This window comes from Phoxinus phoxinus (assembly GCF_949152265.1).
Source record: "Phoxinus phoxinus genome assembly, chromosome: 17".
In the NCBI taxonomy this organism is placed as follows: domain Eukaryota; kingdom Metazoa; phylum Chordata; class Actinopteri; order Cypriniformes; family Leuciscidae; genus Phoxinus; species Phoxinus phoxinus.
In genome coordinates this window covers 18,249,333-18,267,341 of record NC_136892.1, presented here as the reverse complement: position 1 = coordinate 18,267,341, position 18,009 = coordinate 18,249,333, and the positions used below count along the sequence as shown (strand labels likewise).

Here is an 18,009-nt window from a genome sequence, read left to right as displayed (position 1 = left end):
AATAGTGCTACAATGTGCTGTTGCTATATCAACCAACATATACACGTGGTGCAAAATGAACCTGGTTGGAGAAAAGGATTAAAGATCAGCAAGTTTTACACTTCATAGAAGACTAGTTAAAGGACAATTAGATGAAGAAATGCAACTAGACAGCCAATAAAAACTAACAAAATTAAACTGAAAAGGGCAATTTTTATTTTGCAAATGGTAAAAAAAGGCTCAACAACTGAGGTCTAATAAGGCCATTATTAGAGATGCACCGATTGATCGGCTTGGGACCGGAATTGGCCGATTTTCACGTGATCGGCCATGACCGGCGATCGGCCAGTCAGTCTGACATATACCGATTTTATACCGGTCAAACGCACTCTGGCGCTGCATGATTAACATCGCGCAACATCAGCATCACACGTGCACACGGAACGCACATGTAGAAAACCTCATGAATTACGTCAGTTTCACACCGCAAGCGTGAGAGGCGCGTATTTTTTTCGGCGTGCATGTTAATCAATGAGTGCATCACACCGGGAGCAGGAGCAGAGCGTGAGCGTCAAGCAGGAGCGTCGCGTGAGCAGCAGTGAAGCGCAGAGTCTATTTTTGCTGCGCTGCTCAAACTCAATTAAAGTGAAAGCAGTTTTTTTGAGGTGCAAAATAAATATGATTTCACACAAAAAGTGCCAAAAATGCACTGAATTTGCATGTCTAGTGTGTTTTAACAAGAACTGGAATAGGCTATGTCAGAAAAGAAAATGAAGACTCAAAAATATTTATAGAAAATTCACCCATTTAAACTTGTTTTTATTATTCAGTTTGGGTAGAAGTATATGGTGTTTTATAAAAAAAAACATATAGAAAATAAATGTGTGTGCTGTTAAGTGGTTAGAAAAAATGAAATCGGAATCGGCTAAAATCGGTATCGGCAGGTCAACCTCGTAAAAATCGGAATTGGATTACAATACAAAATTGTGATCGGTACATCTCTAACCATTATGGGACTAAAGTGCATGAGGGAGTGTGCCTCAAAATGACCACAGCAACACACTGGAAATAAAACCAAATTAAATTGCCTTCCAGTAAATGCATGTATTTGTAAATTTCTTTCAAAACAGTGTTTTAATAAAAGTAAATAAAAGGATGTCTTGAACACTCTTCTGGCCCAACAACACTTTAGAGAACAAAACCCCCAGACATTAAAGGTTGTATCAGCGATTTCAGGCCCAAACATAAATGATCACATTCATCTAATCTTTCCTAACAATCCGCTAGCTGCCGCCCCATAAGCATGCCGTCCAAAAACTGCGTCTCTGTAGGCAGCCTAGGCTCTGAGATCTGCACACAAAAACAATGGGTTTCACCAGCCACCAAAACCAAAATAAACAGTGTTCCAACCAATCACCGCAAAATCTCAAACCACAACACCCCCACCTTTTGTGTGCAGATCTCAGAGCCTAGGCTGCCTACAGAGACGCGGTTTTTGGACGGCATACTTATGGGGCGGGCAGCTAGCGGATCGTTAGGAAAAATTAGATGAATGTGATCATTTATATTTGGGCCTTTTTTGGGCCTAAAATCGCTGATACAACCTTTAATGGAAGGCAACACTGATCTCTCGAAGAACTCTAAGATAATTTCTTTTTCAACATCAAACCTCGGTTCCTCACGAAATCCCTTATATTTTGGGCCGTTCTTTCTCTCAGGACAGGGTCCTCAGCAGTCTTGCACTGCTCACACTCTGCCTTTGTTGCAAGGTGTCCCTTTGAAATATGGACTCTGAAATGTTTCATGACAGCATTCACTTCATTTGGGCTCCATGGCCTTTTCACTATTCTCCTCAATTTGGTCTCTGTAAAACAAACAAACAAACAAACAAACAAACATACATATGTATACCTATACACCTATATGTATATACATGAAATAACTTTAATATACCCAAATGTTTAAATACCTCTGGAGTTCTCAGTTTCATCCTGATTCATTTGGCTTTTTCCTGAGGGGTAAAAAGCAACAATTAAAATGTATTCCAGGCCTACAATCTAAACCGTTTCGGACCATGTGAAATATCAGCAGATAAGCACACAGGGAAAACTAGTCTCTGGTCCTGTGTAACACGAAAAGGACCACTTTACACTGAAATGGTTTTTGGTGAACTGAGTAGTATTGGATGAGTTGATCAGAAAGATCAACACCTCCCATATTCTTGTTGTATTCAGTGACAGGGGTTGGGCATGGAATGGATTTCGTGTTCCAGCCTCCATCCTGAGTTCTTACCCTTCTCTGAACTGTGTTGCCAGAGAAGGCCGGGTGAATTGTGGAGCAGACAGAGACTTCCCGAGTGTCCATCCACTTTACGAAAACCAGAGGGCCGTCACGGATCCACCTGATGGTGCCCCTAGGATCCTTTTTGTTCATGGCATTTGTGGTTGTGCGGGGGCATCCTCGTCTGTTGTCCCTGTAGGTGCCACATGCTCCAAAGTTCATGCTGTAGAGATCCATGAATAGCTTTGGACTTGTGTAGAAGTTGTCTACATACACATTGTAGCCACTCCCTAGGAATGATTTGTTCATGAGGGACATAACCGAGTCGTATACCAGTCCTACACCAGAAGCAAACACAGACTTCCCCGTGTATACAGCAAAGTCTAAAGTGTACCCAATGCTGCTGTCTGCCAGCACAAAAAGTTTGAAGCCCCACTTAGTTGGCTTCGCCTTCATATATTGCGTCATGCCAGTGTGAGCCTTTGTTGCCACCATCCTCTCGTCCACTGAAAGGTTCTGCCGTGGGCGATAAAATGCTCTGCATGCATGTTTGATGTCATCTAAAAGGGGCTTCAGACGAAACAGCCGGTCATAAGCTGGTGTCCCTCTCTTCCGGTCGTTGTGGACATCTTCATCAGGGTCGCTCATGTGGATGTTCCAGGAAATGACCTGATACCTGTCACGTGCCATCACTGAGTGGGGAAACTGTTGGCTGAAAATGGTGTTTGTCCTCCAGTAGTCCCGGATATTTGTCAGTCTCACCAGTGCAAAAAAGAAAGTCAGTCCTAAATATTGGAAAAATTCTTGAACAGTTAATTTTTTTCCAGGAATATATTTTGCCACTGGCAATGTTTTTTTTGCAGCGTTTGTGTTTGTGTTATTACACAAAGTGGTTGCTGCACTGTCACTGACAAAAAGTTTGAAAAGGTCCAATGGTGTGTATATGGATGTGGGGCTGAGCTGATGTCCTGGCTTTATTGTTGGGACGAACCTTTTGGGCACTGGAGGGATGTCTGGCTGACTCTTACTGTTCCATGATGGAGTTGGGGCTGCTGGCTGTGGTGATCTAGATCTCGAACCTTGTGGATTCAGGACTCTGTCGACCCCTCAAGCTGCCGGATCTGGATCTTGACCTTGACCGCGCTCTCCCTCTAGACCGTGACTGCAGCCGTCCATGGCCTATTCTAGAGTGCGGATCGGGCCGAATTTTTCTGTCCGAGCCCGGCCCGCGTCCGACAGAGCAGTAACCGAACCCGACCCGAGCCCGACAGGCATACAGATATTTATGTTCGAGCCCGACCCGAGACCGAAAGTTAAAATTCCGGTTTTTTTATTCTCATACTAATGACACATGTACGTTTGTTTGTGTGGAAAGCCCGCTTTTATTAAGCAACTTAAGGAAGAGATTCAGAAATGTCAATAGATGAGCGTGTCACCGCGCGGAGCAACAAGCGCACGTAACACAGGCGTACATGCACGTGTTTCGTTGTCACGGCCCACGGCTACATAAACAAATTTCCGCACAAAGGAAGACAGATGTTATGGTAATATTTTACATATATTTTAATCACAAAAACGAACGTTTGCATCAAGTGAAAGCATCAGGCACATTGGCTACCTACATAATAACCTGTTTTAAATTTAAAATGTTCAATGCCTTCGCGTTGATGTGACCGAGCCCGACCCGAACCCGAACATCAATTCTAAATATCTGTCCGAACCCGGCCCGGCCCGTCGGGTACCGGCGGGTCCCGTCGGGCTCGGGTCGGGTATCCATCCTCTAGCCTATTCCTGGCAGCTGCTGGGATGCTGCAGCAGAAGTGGGAGGCTGGGATGCTGCAGCAGAAGTGGGAGGCTGGGATGCTGCAGCAGAAGTGGGAGGCTGGGATGCTGCAGCAGTTGTGGAAGGCTGGGATGCTGCAGCAGAAGTGGGAGGCTGGGATGCTGCAGCAGAAGTGGGAGGCTGGGATGCTGCAGCAGAAGTGGGAGGCTGGGATGCTGCAGCAGAAGTGGGAGGCTGGGATGCTGCAGCAGTTGTGGAAGGCTGGGATGCTGCAGCAGAAGTGGGAGGCTGGGATGCTGCAGCAGAAGTGGGAGGCTGGGATGCTGCAGCAGAAGTGGGAGGCTGGGATGCTGCAGCAGAAGTGGGAGGCTGGGATGCTGCAGCAGAAGTGGGAGGCTGGGATGCTGCAGCAGAAGTGGGAGGCTGGGATGCTGCAGCAGAAGTGGGAGGCTGGGATGCTGCAGCAGAAGTGGGAGGCTGGGATGCTGCAGCAGAAGTGGAAGGCTGGGATGCTGCAGCAGAAGTGGAAGGCTGGGATGCTGCAGCAGAAGTGGAAGGCTGGGATGTTGCAGCAGTTGTGGAAGGCTGGGATGCTGCAGCAGAAGTGGAAGGCTGGGATGCTGCAGCAGAAGTGGAAGGCTGGGATGCTGCAGCAGAAGTGGAAGGCTGGGATGCTGCAGCAGAAGTGGAAGGCTGGGATGCTGCAGCAGAAGTGGGAGGCTGGGATGCTGCAGCAGAAGTGGAAGGCTGGGATGCTGCAGCAGAAGTGGGAGGCTGGGATGCTGCAGCAGAAGTGGAAGGCTGGGATGCTGCAGCAGTTGTGGAAGGCTGGGATGCTGCAGCAGTTGTGGAAGGCTGGGATGCTGCAGCAGAAGTGGGAGGCTGGGATGCTGCAGCAGAAGTGGGAGGCTGGGATGCTGCAGCAGAAGTGGAAGGCTGGGATGCTGCAGCAGAAGTGGGAGGCTGGGATGCTGCAGCAGAAGTGGGAGGCTGGGATGCTGCAGCAGAAGTGGAAGGCTGGGATGCTGCAGCAGAAGTGGGAGGCTGGGATGCTGCAGCAGAAGTGGAAGGCTGGGATGCTGCAGCAGAAGTGGGAGGCTGGGATGCTGCAGCAGAAGTGGAAGGCTGGGATGCTGCAGCAGTTGTGGAAGGCTGGGATGCTGCAGCAGAAGTGGAAGGCTGGGATGCTGCAGCAGAAGTGGAAGGCTGGGATGCTGCAGCAGAAGTGGAAGGCTGGGATGCTGCAGCAGAAGTGGAAGGCTGGGATGCTGCAGCAGAAGTGGAAGGCTGGGATGCTGCAGCAGAAGTGGGAGGACCCTCCTCAGCGGAAGAATGGGAGCTTTCCTGTCTGGCTCGGGTGGGTGGGCTGGTGTCTTCATTATCATGACTGTAAAACAAATAAAGCAAAATATTAGATCATACATATCAGATCAATTAGTGTTTTTGTATGCGATTTCTCACATAAGATAACAATGGCTGAGATTGCTACTGTACCCCCCAACCCACCACAGCTATAATATGAGCACTCTCTCCCCAGCCAAAAGGTGTGACCAACCCCCCACTACAACATCCTTGAGACATTCTCTCCACAGCTAAAAGGTGTGACCAACCCCCCACTATCCTTTGTTTGTATCTCTAGGTAAACTCAGACAAACAATGGCTGAGACAAAGTGTAATCCACAACTCTTACTACTCTGTAACAAACATAGAAAACGAAATACTACTTTTACAGAACTTATTATTACATATTTAGAAATTTTATTTTATTATTTTATTTTATTAGTTTTTTTTTTTAATATACTTTTACAGTAAATAAATAAATGGAACTTACTCTTCAGCAGGGTCTAGACCATCCTGGTAATCTAGTTCCTCATGAGTCAAAAAGCTCTCTTCTCCAGAAAATCCATCATCCTCCATGGCATCAAAAAAGGCCAGCGCTTGATTTAGATCCATGTTTCTCAATCTCTGACGATCCATTATTCTCTGTATATTCTTCAAAACTCGCGTCTTTCTGTGCGTCTCTCTCTCTCTCCCCTCGAAACCACTGTGCCGTGCGTCTCTCTCTCCACAATATCAGCCTTGGTTCATGCGTAATGACGCACACCAACGTGGACGACGGATCAGCCTGTCATTGGTCAACAACCTCACGCAAAGAATCACGTGATATCCAAAATGGCAGCTAGCAAAAATGACAGAAAATGTATAAATTATGGACATCAAGTGGATAAAACTTGGATATAAGCGTTTGGATTTATTGCTGAAACACTCTGAAAGGACGCACAAGTTCCAGGCTGGATAGAAAAACTTCTGTAAAGGCTAGAAAGACACCAAAGACACCCCCGTGACGGCTAGCTCGTTAGCTTTCTGCTGCAAAAAACGGTAAGAAAATCAATCAAATAATATAAATATTTATCGGAGGAGTCGTGTGGCGTCGTGGACGATGCCGTCGGGCTCAAAGGGTTAATGCAAATGGGTGGAGTGTCTGTTCCGGATGCCTCCTGGACGCCTTCCCGGGAAGGTGTTCCGGGCGCGTCCCACCGGGAGGAGACCCCGGGGAAGACCTAGGACAAGCTGGAGAGACTGTCTCCCGGCTGGCCTAGGAACGCCACGGTGTCCCCCCGGAAGAGCTAGAGGAAGTGGCTAGGGAGAGGGAAGTCTGGGCATCTCTGCTTAGACTGCTGCCCCCGCGACCCGGCCCCGGATAAGCGGAAGAAGATGGATGGATGGATTTGTTTTAGACAAATATGCTTGCACTCTGTCACCAACTAGATATATTTAAATTAATGTAGGCCACTTTTCACTGGTAACAAAAGACATTTAGCATTATCAGGACCCACAAATATTCCCCCACTGCATTATATATATATATATAGTAGTTTAATGTAGTATTGACACTAAAACTCGGTAAACTTGATTGTTTCCCCTCAAACAGTAATTTTTATTTTGGGTGTCCTATACACAATACATATTGTCACTATCCACAATATATATTGTTGCATTTTTGTATTGCGATACATTGCTTAATTGACAGCCAATCGGAATCAATTCTGCTATAACATGCTTCAATATATAAGCGGCAGTCAAAGATGCGATCACAATAAACAGAACGTTACCGTCTGCTGGTTGGACCCTAACACAGTTATGGTTAGTGTGAATGGGCCTTAACAGTTTACATCTCTGTGACTGAAAGTCACAAAGCATATCCAGATTGAAAAGTGTGCATATTGGGTCTACAGCTTATCCACAATAAAGAAGCAGCCGACACATACCCAAAGCAACATCTTTTCCTCAAACCCTATCCCTGACATGACGGTCCTCGTAGTGGAGAACTGTCCTTACATTTCAGGTCAGTGTCATGCCCATCCCCCAACGCACGAGTTATGAAAATGAATGAACCGAGCAAGGTACATTTTACTCGAATTTGAGACGTCACAACAGGGTCTTTAAGACGACAGTCCACGTCAACCAGTCTAGTATGGTGCCCAACCATCCTACACTTAACATTGCCTGTGTCAAAGAGAAGAAAACAATGAAGGAACATGCGCTCACTTACTTTCTGTTTCACTGATGAAGAAGGATTCACAATGCATTCAGTCACAGCCACTGATGTCTCGTCACACAATTCCTGTAATTATGAGAAAGACAGGTACAACACTGAGGCAAGGATGTTTGCCAATTGGTCACCGCAACTAATTCTAGTATCAACCAAAGTCTAAATATCTAGTGTCCCTTTCATTGCTCCGTCGTGCACAAAGCAGACATGCAGAATTTTTAAAAATAATCTGCATCATATAAAAAACTAACATTCATGAAATACAGAACATGGTTGACTTTCAGTGATAAATTCTTTAAGAGACTCACCCTTAAACGCCAAGGCCAAGAGGAATCCCCATAGTTGTATGTGACTTCCTCATCTGGAAAGATATGTCTTATACTAAACAGACACAGGTGTGGCCTTCCGTCAACAATGATTGTCTTGACTTTGCAATTTGGATCATTCACCAGTCGTCCAAGTGAATGTCCACCGTACTCTTTTGTTGCATCTATGCTGTGATAAAAATAGTGCAGTAAGAAACTTAAAACATAGACACACACTGAAACATACGGTTCTAACTGAACATTTGGGTTAGGCTAACCTTGGCCTATTTAACCTATATTCAAATACACATTGTGAAAGTTAACTTGACTTCCTAAGAATTTAATAGGTCAGATGATCCACTTAAGGTAAAAAAATAATACCCCAGTTGAAAAATAACCATGTTATTGATTATTTATCACTAACTAATAAGTTCCTCATGTTATGAGAACCATAGCAAATCTGCTATTGTAATAGTGCTGCACGATTAATCTTATCGCAATCGTAATCGCGATGTCAAGCCTGTGCAATTATATGACGCAAAATGCTGAGATTTTATGTAAAATAAACAATGGGCTGGTACGCAATTAACGCAGCATCTGTTATTTTTTGTCATCCTTTGGCTAGTGTTACATGATAATGCTCTCATGCGATTGCTTAAAACCATTCATGCGAGACAAGTCAAAAGAGAGCGCGCTGAATAGGGATGGGCATCGTTAAGAAATTATCGATATCGATGCCATTGTCAAGTCTGCTTATCGATGCGATTCCTTATCGATTCCCATATCGATTCCTGTACTATTTGCTGAACACTTACAGGGTGGCTTTGAGAGTTGTTGGCTTTGAATGTCTCATTTAAAGTGGTTTTAGAGAATGAAAACCAAGTGTGGAATATCAATACAGAAGTTGAATGCTTTGAAATTTCTAAAAAAAAAGTAAACATTTCTAAAACAATGATTCTGATCTTAATTCAATATCGATTCCTTTGGATAAATATTCGGTACAGTAGATGCGTTAATATGTTAATTTTTCTCCTCCCAAAATTGTCACAGTGTCTGGTGGTTCCCTGGGTTTAACATTAGAGGTCTCAGTTTTCACGGTGTCTAGGCATTTTCACTACACTTCCCATAATCCTGTCTGTCACTGATTGTTCATTTCCTTCAGCTGTCTCGTCACCTTGTTTGCACTTGTGTGTATATATACCCTGTCTGTTTCAGTGTTTGTCACGGAGTCCTTGTATAATGTCCCCACACTTCCGTTGTGCTTTGAGCCTGTTTCCCTGTCGTTTGTTTATTTTTATGTTTGGATTGCTTACATGGTATTTGACCCCTGCCTGGACTGATCGTGAGTACGGATTACCCAATAAATATCATTGCGCTTGGATCTCTAATTCCCTGTGTGTGCGTGTCGTGACAAAAATAATCTCACCTAATGCAGAGCCCTGTCAGCTGGTATTATTATTATTAAAGGTTAAAAATAGCATCTCAAATTATAATAAAATGTGTTTTTTTATGACAACCTTATAATATATTAATGATATAGGTAAAAATATAATAAATATGTAATATATTATATTTAGCAAAATACTCCTCTCAACAGACAATTTTTTAAGTCTACCTACGTGCTGTGATTATTTAATGGCTTTCCGGTGAACGTAACATTACGTGACTGAGCTGTTTAGTGTTTATGGACCTCTTTCTGAGGTTGAATAACACTTGATCGATTTTATTACATTTCGGTAAGTTGAACTGTATCTTTCAAATAACTTATTGATCATTCGAACTTAAGTTAATTTAGGCTACTATTAACTTAGTAGTAGCCTAACAGATGATCGGCTCACGTGCCGCTTGAACTGAAATCTGTCACGTCAATTTACAAGCACCAAAACGGTGTTTATTGTTTGAATTTTGTAATTAAATTGACAGAATCTGAGAGCTGAGAATTAGTTTCTCTAGTATAGTGTCAATAGTACCGTACGTTTCTCTGTCGGTGCTTTCTCTGCGTGAGAAAATGGATGTGTGGCGTGAGAGCGTGTGGAAAGTGACAACTGCGGGAGTCTCACGGTGAATTCGTGAGAGTTGGCAGCCCTGCGTCCAGATTAAGTTTGTAAATGTTTTTGGAGGGTGTGCTTGTGCAGCCAAGAGTTCATTTGCTTTGTTGTTTTTGTATCTCTATGGCAAACGCGCTGAGCGCGTTCGGAACTACGGGAGCCCAGACCGAGCGTCGGCGGATGTTAAAGAGAAAACCGATTTTCATTCAAACATATCGACGTACACTACACATTCGAGTTAATCAATAAAATATATTTATCTCCCAGCCTAATGGAAAGGAACATTCGGAATCGTTAGTGGAATCGTTAACGTGTGGACGTGTACGATTCCGATGGATCGGAACTAGGGATGCAAACTATTAATCGACGATCGATTAATTGTCGATAATACATTAATTGATCAAACTTATCGATCATCGATTAAGCAGGTTCATGCGCGTGCGTGCTGCTCAACCGCGAAACACAAGCGAGCGCGTCGGAGTTATGTTTGGGACTATTTTACACCATCATGACTAAGTTTTCGTGTGCATTCGCAGCCTTTTGTTTTGTGCAAATGTAAGTTGTAATAGTTTATTATGTGTACGCTTATCTATATCTGATTTATCTCATATTGGATGCATTTGGTTAAGAATTGTTGAAGCGTGATCTTTAGCGCGCGCAGCTCAAACGGCAATGCACGGCTAATAATGACTATTGGGACTGTCATATTACATAACATTATAAAGAGAACAATAGTGTAATAAAACATTGTGAAGTATTTGGGTTTAGTTGCCGTGTCACGTTGTTCCAGGAAGAGCGTGTCCACAACATGAGTCATTCTGAATGGCACGTAACTCAAGTTCACTTGTGCATTCACGTCATTTTGTGCAGATATAATTTGTAATATAATGTTTATTTTGTATATATCGGACTAATCTCATATAGGTTGCGCTTCTTTGAGTTAAATAACGCGCTGGCAAAGTGCTCAACGGTTATTCATTCAGCGCGCGCCGCTCAAGCAGCAATGCACGACTAATAATAACGATGATTAATTTGGGACTGTCATATTACATAACATCAGAACACTATTTTATTAAATCGTTGTGAATTCATTGGGTTTAGTTGCCGTTTTCAGTGCGTTTCAGTGCACGTCTAACGTAACACACTGCAAGCACGCATCTGAGGCGGCGTTGGTGAGTGACACGTTGTATTATTAGTCGTTATATTTGATTATTAAATAATTAATTTAATTTAATTATCATTCACATCGAAACATTTTACAATCCTACTAGCCCTTTATTTGGATTAAAAGCCATTCTCATTCATTTGGTGAGTAACATAGCGTGTTTAACAAACCCTGTCATGCTGTTGGCCATATGCACTGCAGCAGACGCATAACTGATCGTTAATTTAAATTACGATCGATCATGGGAATTTGTGAAAATTGACATCCCTTCAGTTCTATATTTGAAGTTTCCAGGTCTAGTAATCTTACTGTTACCTTTCTCAGACCAAGCATCAATAAGTGCTGCTAATGTTTCAAGTTTTTCAAGTAGTTCATATAGATTTTTATTTAACATTTATTTTATGTTGCTTAATGTTTGCAACAGGTGAGCCAGTGCACAATTATTTTTTATGTATTTTAATTTTCTGTGCATAATTTATTTTGTTAAACTACATAAATGCCATTCTGTACCGTATCCCAACTGTTACAATAAAACATAATTTGAGCAACATAACATGCATTTTTGTTCAGTATATAAGCAATATTTAGCTTTTTATGTTAAAGACACTGTTGATACCGTGAGAAATGTACATTCTCAGGAAAATAGCCGCTTATCAGTTAATCGTTAATCGATCGATAATGTCAATCAACTAATGATTAATGAATTAATCGATAATTTGCATCCCTAATCGGAACGTTTGGAACCGATTTCCAAGCCTAGCGCTGAATGTCCGACTGTGACTCATAGAAAGACACGCGCCAGAAATAGTTCTCTTTCGCGCTTGAACGAACAATAACACACAATTATGCCAAAATGTCATTTGTCGAGTATCTTCATAACATAAGAGCAGTCTTATGATGGAGGTATAGAGTTGTGAGAGAATGAGGCGCATGTGAGATCCGCGTCTCTGTCAGCAGCGGCTGCTCTTAAAGGGCCAGCAGCCAAAGCTTTCTGTCAGTAAAGTTAATCAAAGAACAAAGGGGACAGAGAAAATTACTCACTGCTCTTGACTAAAGAACTTATGTAGCTTTAATAAGGATTAGTCTATTTATTATGTTTGATAACTTTATAAAATTTCTGTATACCTGAAAGACAGGAAGGGCACAGGTAAATATGACATTTATTATGGGTTTATGTGAGGATTATTTAAAGTTCACTTAAATTAAAAGCTGTTATATTTAATGAAGTCTAATAAATGTTTTTTTATTTTTTATTATAGCTTTCAATTGAAATGATGGAATCACTGTAATGTTGGATGGCTATAATTAATGTTTTTAATGGGGGTGGATTAATTTATATCCAGACATCAATGGCTTCGATGTTATCAATCATTTAGTTGTTGTTGCTAGTTTGAGTTGAGAAATACACATTTCAGAATTATCACTAATCTGTGTATTTTGCTTTAGATCCAAGCAAGTAGACTCATGAAACCATTTGTTTATTATATCGCAATTGCATATTCCAATTGCAATATTGACCTCAATCGCAATCATAACTGTTTTTATTAGAATGACATGCAACTAGTTTGCTCTGAATATGAACCAAAAATAAATAAATAAACCAAAAAAGAAACAGCCAGCTTACCAATAACGTGTTCCATTCCATGTGAAGTCAAACAAGTAGTTGCCTTGAACATCTTTAACATGTTTACTTTGAGAGAGAATCTCACGGTATTCAACAACAAAGGTGGATGGTTCAATGTGCTCAAGTGCAAACACACCTCTCCCTAAAAGAGCAAAATAATATATAATAATACAAATAAAACATGAATCCAAGTGCACCTATATGTTACACAGCTAACCAACCTATCCTTTTAAAGAGTTAAATCCTGTAAAACTGTGTAATGTAATATGAGGTGCAAGAAAGAAAAAAAAATCAAGCATTGGTTTTCACTGTGATATAGTCTACTAGTTGAATTTGGTTGTAACCAAATTAGGTACAACAAATAAAATAAAATAGAAATAAATACTTAACTATGTATACAGAGAATAATGTAAACATTATTCTCTGTATACATAGTTAAGTATTTATTTTAAAATAATAATAATAAAAAAATTGTTTAAAGTTTTTTTTTTTTCCATCTCTTAACCTTTATGAAAATGAGCGGCTTACCCAAGGGTAAAATGTGTGAATGTGAAAGATCATGTCCAGACTGCCAGCAATAGGCCTACTTTTCATTCTTACAAGTGCATGCCTACTTTATGATTTGATTTGCCTGCAGTCTGAACATAGTCAAATTGCCTTGTGGTGCACAATTTACCTTTGAATGTGTTGATTTGTCGTCCCTCAATGAAGGCTTTGTCTTTGCCCGACAATATGTGTTCTTTTGCATCCTGCTCGGGTTTTATTATCTTCTTTCTTAACATGTTGACTGAAAACATTCCAGACAACATAATTAGTATGTGTATATATATATATTACATAGATAGATAGATGCTTTATATACAGTACATTATTGTCAGACTGTAGTCTATATCAATAAATACAACATTTTACACATAAATAGTTGATAAGTGAGGTTTTGAGACTTGCTACTTTTGATAAGAAACAGTCTCCGATTTCAAATTCAGTCCATTTTAATACCATTTTATCACTCTTTAATGCCTCAGATCAAACGAAGCTAAACTCGTTAACTTACTTAGAAAAATTAACTATAGAGAGAAAGTTTTAGAAAATGTTACATGTATTACACCTGATTTACATTCAAATAATAAATGTAAAAACAAATTGGAAATAGAATCGAAAGAATGTGAATTAAAATTGAATCATAAAATGTCTGCTAATATCCAGCCCTAAAATGAATAAACTAAATATTTTTTCAAGTCATTCTAATGACAGTAACATTAAATTAATGAAAGTATACTTTTACATTAGTTTCGTTTCTGTTTATTTAATAAATTTCTGTATCTTACTGTATTAAACTGTAAATTCATCCACTCAACTTTACCAGTCATCATGATGACATGACAACATAGATTTGATTTATTTCAAAATGTAAATTAATTCTCTCAAGCATCCATGGAGATGTATCTTTCATCAACTAATACTAATACTTGTATGTGTCTATGAACAACAAGAGAATTTCGTTTAAGTACCAAACAAAACAAAAAACGTGAATAGCATGTGCAAGTTGTTTGGATACGCCATTTTAACTGCTTATGGACTTATATTAGCCCGATAAATGGCCACGTTTAAAGTAATGTAACTAACGTTATTCAAAACTGTCAGACTCATGACACTTAACTCCACAAAGGTAGAATATATAAATAAACGCACTTACCTTCCTCGTGATAAAGTGAAAATCTCCCACTATAGCTCGTCAACTTCGCTCGAATTCTGCTAATTAATCTTTCATGATGATGATTAACCTTCTGATTAATCCATAGACAGTGGATTAATCACACCGTCACACGTCTGCGATAGAAGATCAGAGGCGCAGGCGCGCTGACTTTGACGGATGTGAAATGCAGCCAATCACTGACGAGGATTCCAGCAGCCAATCACTGACGAGGATTCCAGCGTTCCACCAATGAATCGCGCTTGGGCGTGGTCTGGGTGTATTAGCGTCGAATTTCACATAGACAATCACTGACGAGGATTCCAGCGTTCCACCAATGAATCGCGCTTGGGCGTGGTCTGGGTGTATGAAATGTGTATGATACTGCAGTAGCGTCGACTTTCACATAGAGGGAGATTATACACTCTGAGCATACACTGGCACACACTGAAAACGGGTACAACGGATTTATAAGGACATATTGAGAAAAAGCGGGAGGTGGTTAGGCGCAGCCTGATAAGCCTTTCTACACTGCTCGACTTATGAGGACATTAGTGCTGTCCTCGTAGTTACGGTATGTCCTCATAGAGTCGGTATGTATCCATGGTTTTTGTCCTCATAATCCAGTCGCACCAACGCACACACACACACACACACACACACACACACACACAGAATGGCAGAGAGACAGAGAGAGACACAATCCACATTCAAACCACAATATCTGACTTTCTGTTGGTCGGAGCTAATGACTGTAAATTAGAAAGTTGTTCGGCTTGATAAGATCAATATACACACTGAGTTCGAGATATCAAAAATCCCCTGGCAATTTATCATCTTCCATGTCTTGACTTCATGCTGACCGAGTTTCGTGGTCATCGGATGAATTCTCTAGGAGAAGTGTTTCAAATGCGAGAGCAAGCGTTCTCCAATCAACCCGTAATAGCCGACTTCCTGTTGGGCTGGCGTAAAACTTGACCCAGGGAAAGTTGTTCGGCCCGATTAAATCTATATGTGTACCGAGTTTCATATTAATTCATGCAAGCGTGTTTGATATACGGACAAGTGTTCGAATCCCATTCCAGGGGGCGCTGTCGAGCCCCCCTGCCACACCGGGTACCAGCTTCAGCCCGGCCCTAATGGCCGCGGGTTCTGACCTGTGTGCAAAATTTCAAGAGTTTTCGAGCATGTTAAGGCCCTCAAAAGTGCCAGAGATTTTGCACACAGCAGAGAAATGGTTAAACTAAACTAGCCCCCCTCCTCACACACACACACACACACACACACACACACACAGAGGGGCAGAGGGAAAATGCTCCAAACAGTACACATTCAAACCAAAATATCTGACTTCCTGTTGGTCGGAGCTAATGACTGTAAATTAGAAAGTTGTCCGGATCGAAGAGAAGAATATACGTACCGAGTTTGGTTACTGTAGGTAAAACTAATACCCCATTTTTGACTAAAGGTGGCGCTACTGAGCCCCTTACCACGCCCGTTTCTGAAACTTCGCACATGTCTATTACACAATAAATGTCAAATGCATGTTGAGTTTCATGCAATTTGAAGCATGTTAAGAGCCTCAAATGCATCCAAAAAGAATATAAAAGTTTAAAGCGTTGCCATGGCGACAGTATTAAAGATATCAATAATCCTTTCACAGGTCTACATCTGTCGTGTGTTTACATTATACAGATGAAGTTTGAAGCAAATCGGGTAAAAATAAGAGGGTGATTTCAAAGCATTTTGAAAGTGACACACTTCCTGCTGCCAGTTGGTGGCGCTATAACTTTGACTCACAATAGTCACATCCATGTGATCGGCCTCTTACAGCGAACACACTGCTGAAGTTTCATCAAGATCAATTAATGTATGCAGAAGTTATAACACACTTCCTGTTTCCAATATTCGCCATAAATTCGTTTCCTCGCCACGGCCAAACCGTTCGAGATATCAAAAATCCCCTCGCAACTTTTCATCCTCCATGTCTTGCCTTCATGCACACCGAGTTTCGTGGTGATTGTTTGAATCGTCTAGGAGGAGTATTTTAAATTCCATTGCATGTGTTTTTTAAACTACGCCAAATAGCCGACTTCCTGTTGGGCTGGGGTAAAAAGTCAGAGCATGAAGGATATATGAACCGGTGAGATCTATATGTGTACCGAGTTTCATATTATTTCATGCAAGCGTGTTTGAATTATGGACCAAGTTTTCGGACCCCGTTCCAGGGGGCGCTGTCGAGCCCCCCTGCCACGCCCGGGTACCAGCTTCAGTCCGGCTCTAATGGCCGCGGGTTCTGACCCGTGTGCAAAGTTTCAAGAGTTTTTGAGCACGTTAAGGCCCCCAAAAGTGGCAAAAACCTTGAAAAAAAAATTATTATAAAGAAGAATAACAAAAAACCCTTAGAAGAACAATAGGGCTCTGCGCCCTTTCAGGGCTTGGGCCCTAATAACAATGAAAAGTCAGAAATCAGTTTACAAAAACTTCACTGAAAAAGTTAATGAGACACCGGAGAGACAGTTATAATAAACTCAGACTATGGTATAAATATAGCATCATATTGACCTGTTTAAAGCTCTATGAGGCTATACACTGAAAATACAATCAGAGGTCATTGGACACATATTCAGCTGTAGCTGTGAGTCACTAGTGTTTTCTGTTAGCTGCTGTAATGACCTATAAATTTAATATGAGGTGTCTGTTGCTAAACATTGGTGTCCATGGCATTATCTCATCTCCAGCGGGTCTAACCACAGGTCTGGTGCTAATGTTTATTACTCCCTCATAATGGTATAAAGCGCCACTGTGCTCCAGGGATCTAGGAACACAGTTTATAGAGTTGTTTGTGATGTTGGTTATCAGAGGTACAGAAGAATCCGTCATTCCCCATTAGGCATCAGCATCAGCACGGCTGATTTGCATGCACGATTGTGATGGGACTTGTGAGTGATGGGTATGTCCTGTTATGTTCAATCAAAATTACAAGTATTATTGGGGGGAAAAACAGGCAAGAAAAAAAACAAAAACATTGACAATTGTCACTTTGCCCATTAGTGAAATTCCACTCTTCTGCATTCAATTTGCTCCCCTGGACATACAGCACACATGAGAATATAGGCTAATATCACATTTCTATTGATGTTTAGTGCTATCTCCTTCTCTACAACTTGAGCAGGACCTAAATGTGAAAAAAAGCTGACATTAGCTGTTTAAACTTTAGTGGTTCTCATTAGCATGTGTCGGTAGTATTTACAGCATTTCATGTCTCAGTGGAGCCCCAGTGGGAATGGAGAACGTTTGTGGTAGCAGTTTTGGATCTTTCTGCAGTGGTTAATGGACTGCTGTCAAACACTGGTGCCATCAATGAGACAGGCACCATAAATCGCCGCCTCACTTCGGGCCCTGGTGTGTGCAAGGGCGAGGCTTGAGCCCTTCTGTTTGTTAGGCAATTAGCATGGAAACAGCTGAGCGTAAAAGCTGGGCACCAGAGGCCCCACTCAGCCACCAGAGCCTTTCCTCATCACTGCGTATGCATCTCTGTTCTGTCTCACAGATGGAGAGCAAGTGCCCCTAATGCAC

General features: G+C 41.6%; 2 protein-coding genes across 8 annotated transcripts in view; one reads left to right on the top strand and one right to left on the bottom strand.

Annotated features, from left to right (window-relative positions):
- The window catches only part of cadm1a (cell adhesion molecule 1a), a 278,459-nt gene that overhangs the window by 67,165 nt on the left and 193,285 nt on the right, over positions 1-18,009 (top strand). The gene's annotated exons all lie outside the window — the stretch shown is intronic.
- LOC306984909 (histone-lysine N-methyltransferase set-1-like) lies at positions 175-15,094 on the bottom strand. Of its 2 annotated transcripts, XM_079586657.1 has the most exons (6): positions 13,414-13,520; positions 12,738-12,879; positions 7,904-8,090; positions 7,596-7,667; positions 1,949-1,990; positions 175-1,843 (listed from the first exon to the last, which is right to left on the bottom strand). In XM_079586657.1, exons 1-5 carry the CDS (start codon positions 13,517-13,519, stop codon positions 1,976-1,978), a joined length of 522 nt encoding a protein of 173 aa, XP_079442783.1. In that variant the 5' UTR covers position 13,520; the 3' UTR covers positions 175-1,843; positions 1,949-1,975. The 2 variants fall into 2 exon arrangements, with proteins under 2 accessions (XP_079442783.1, XP_079442782.1); XM_079586656.1 differs by lacking the exons at positions 175-1,843; positions 1,949-1,990 and adding an exon at positions 5,836-6,221 and having other exon boundaries at positions 13,414-15,094.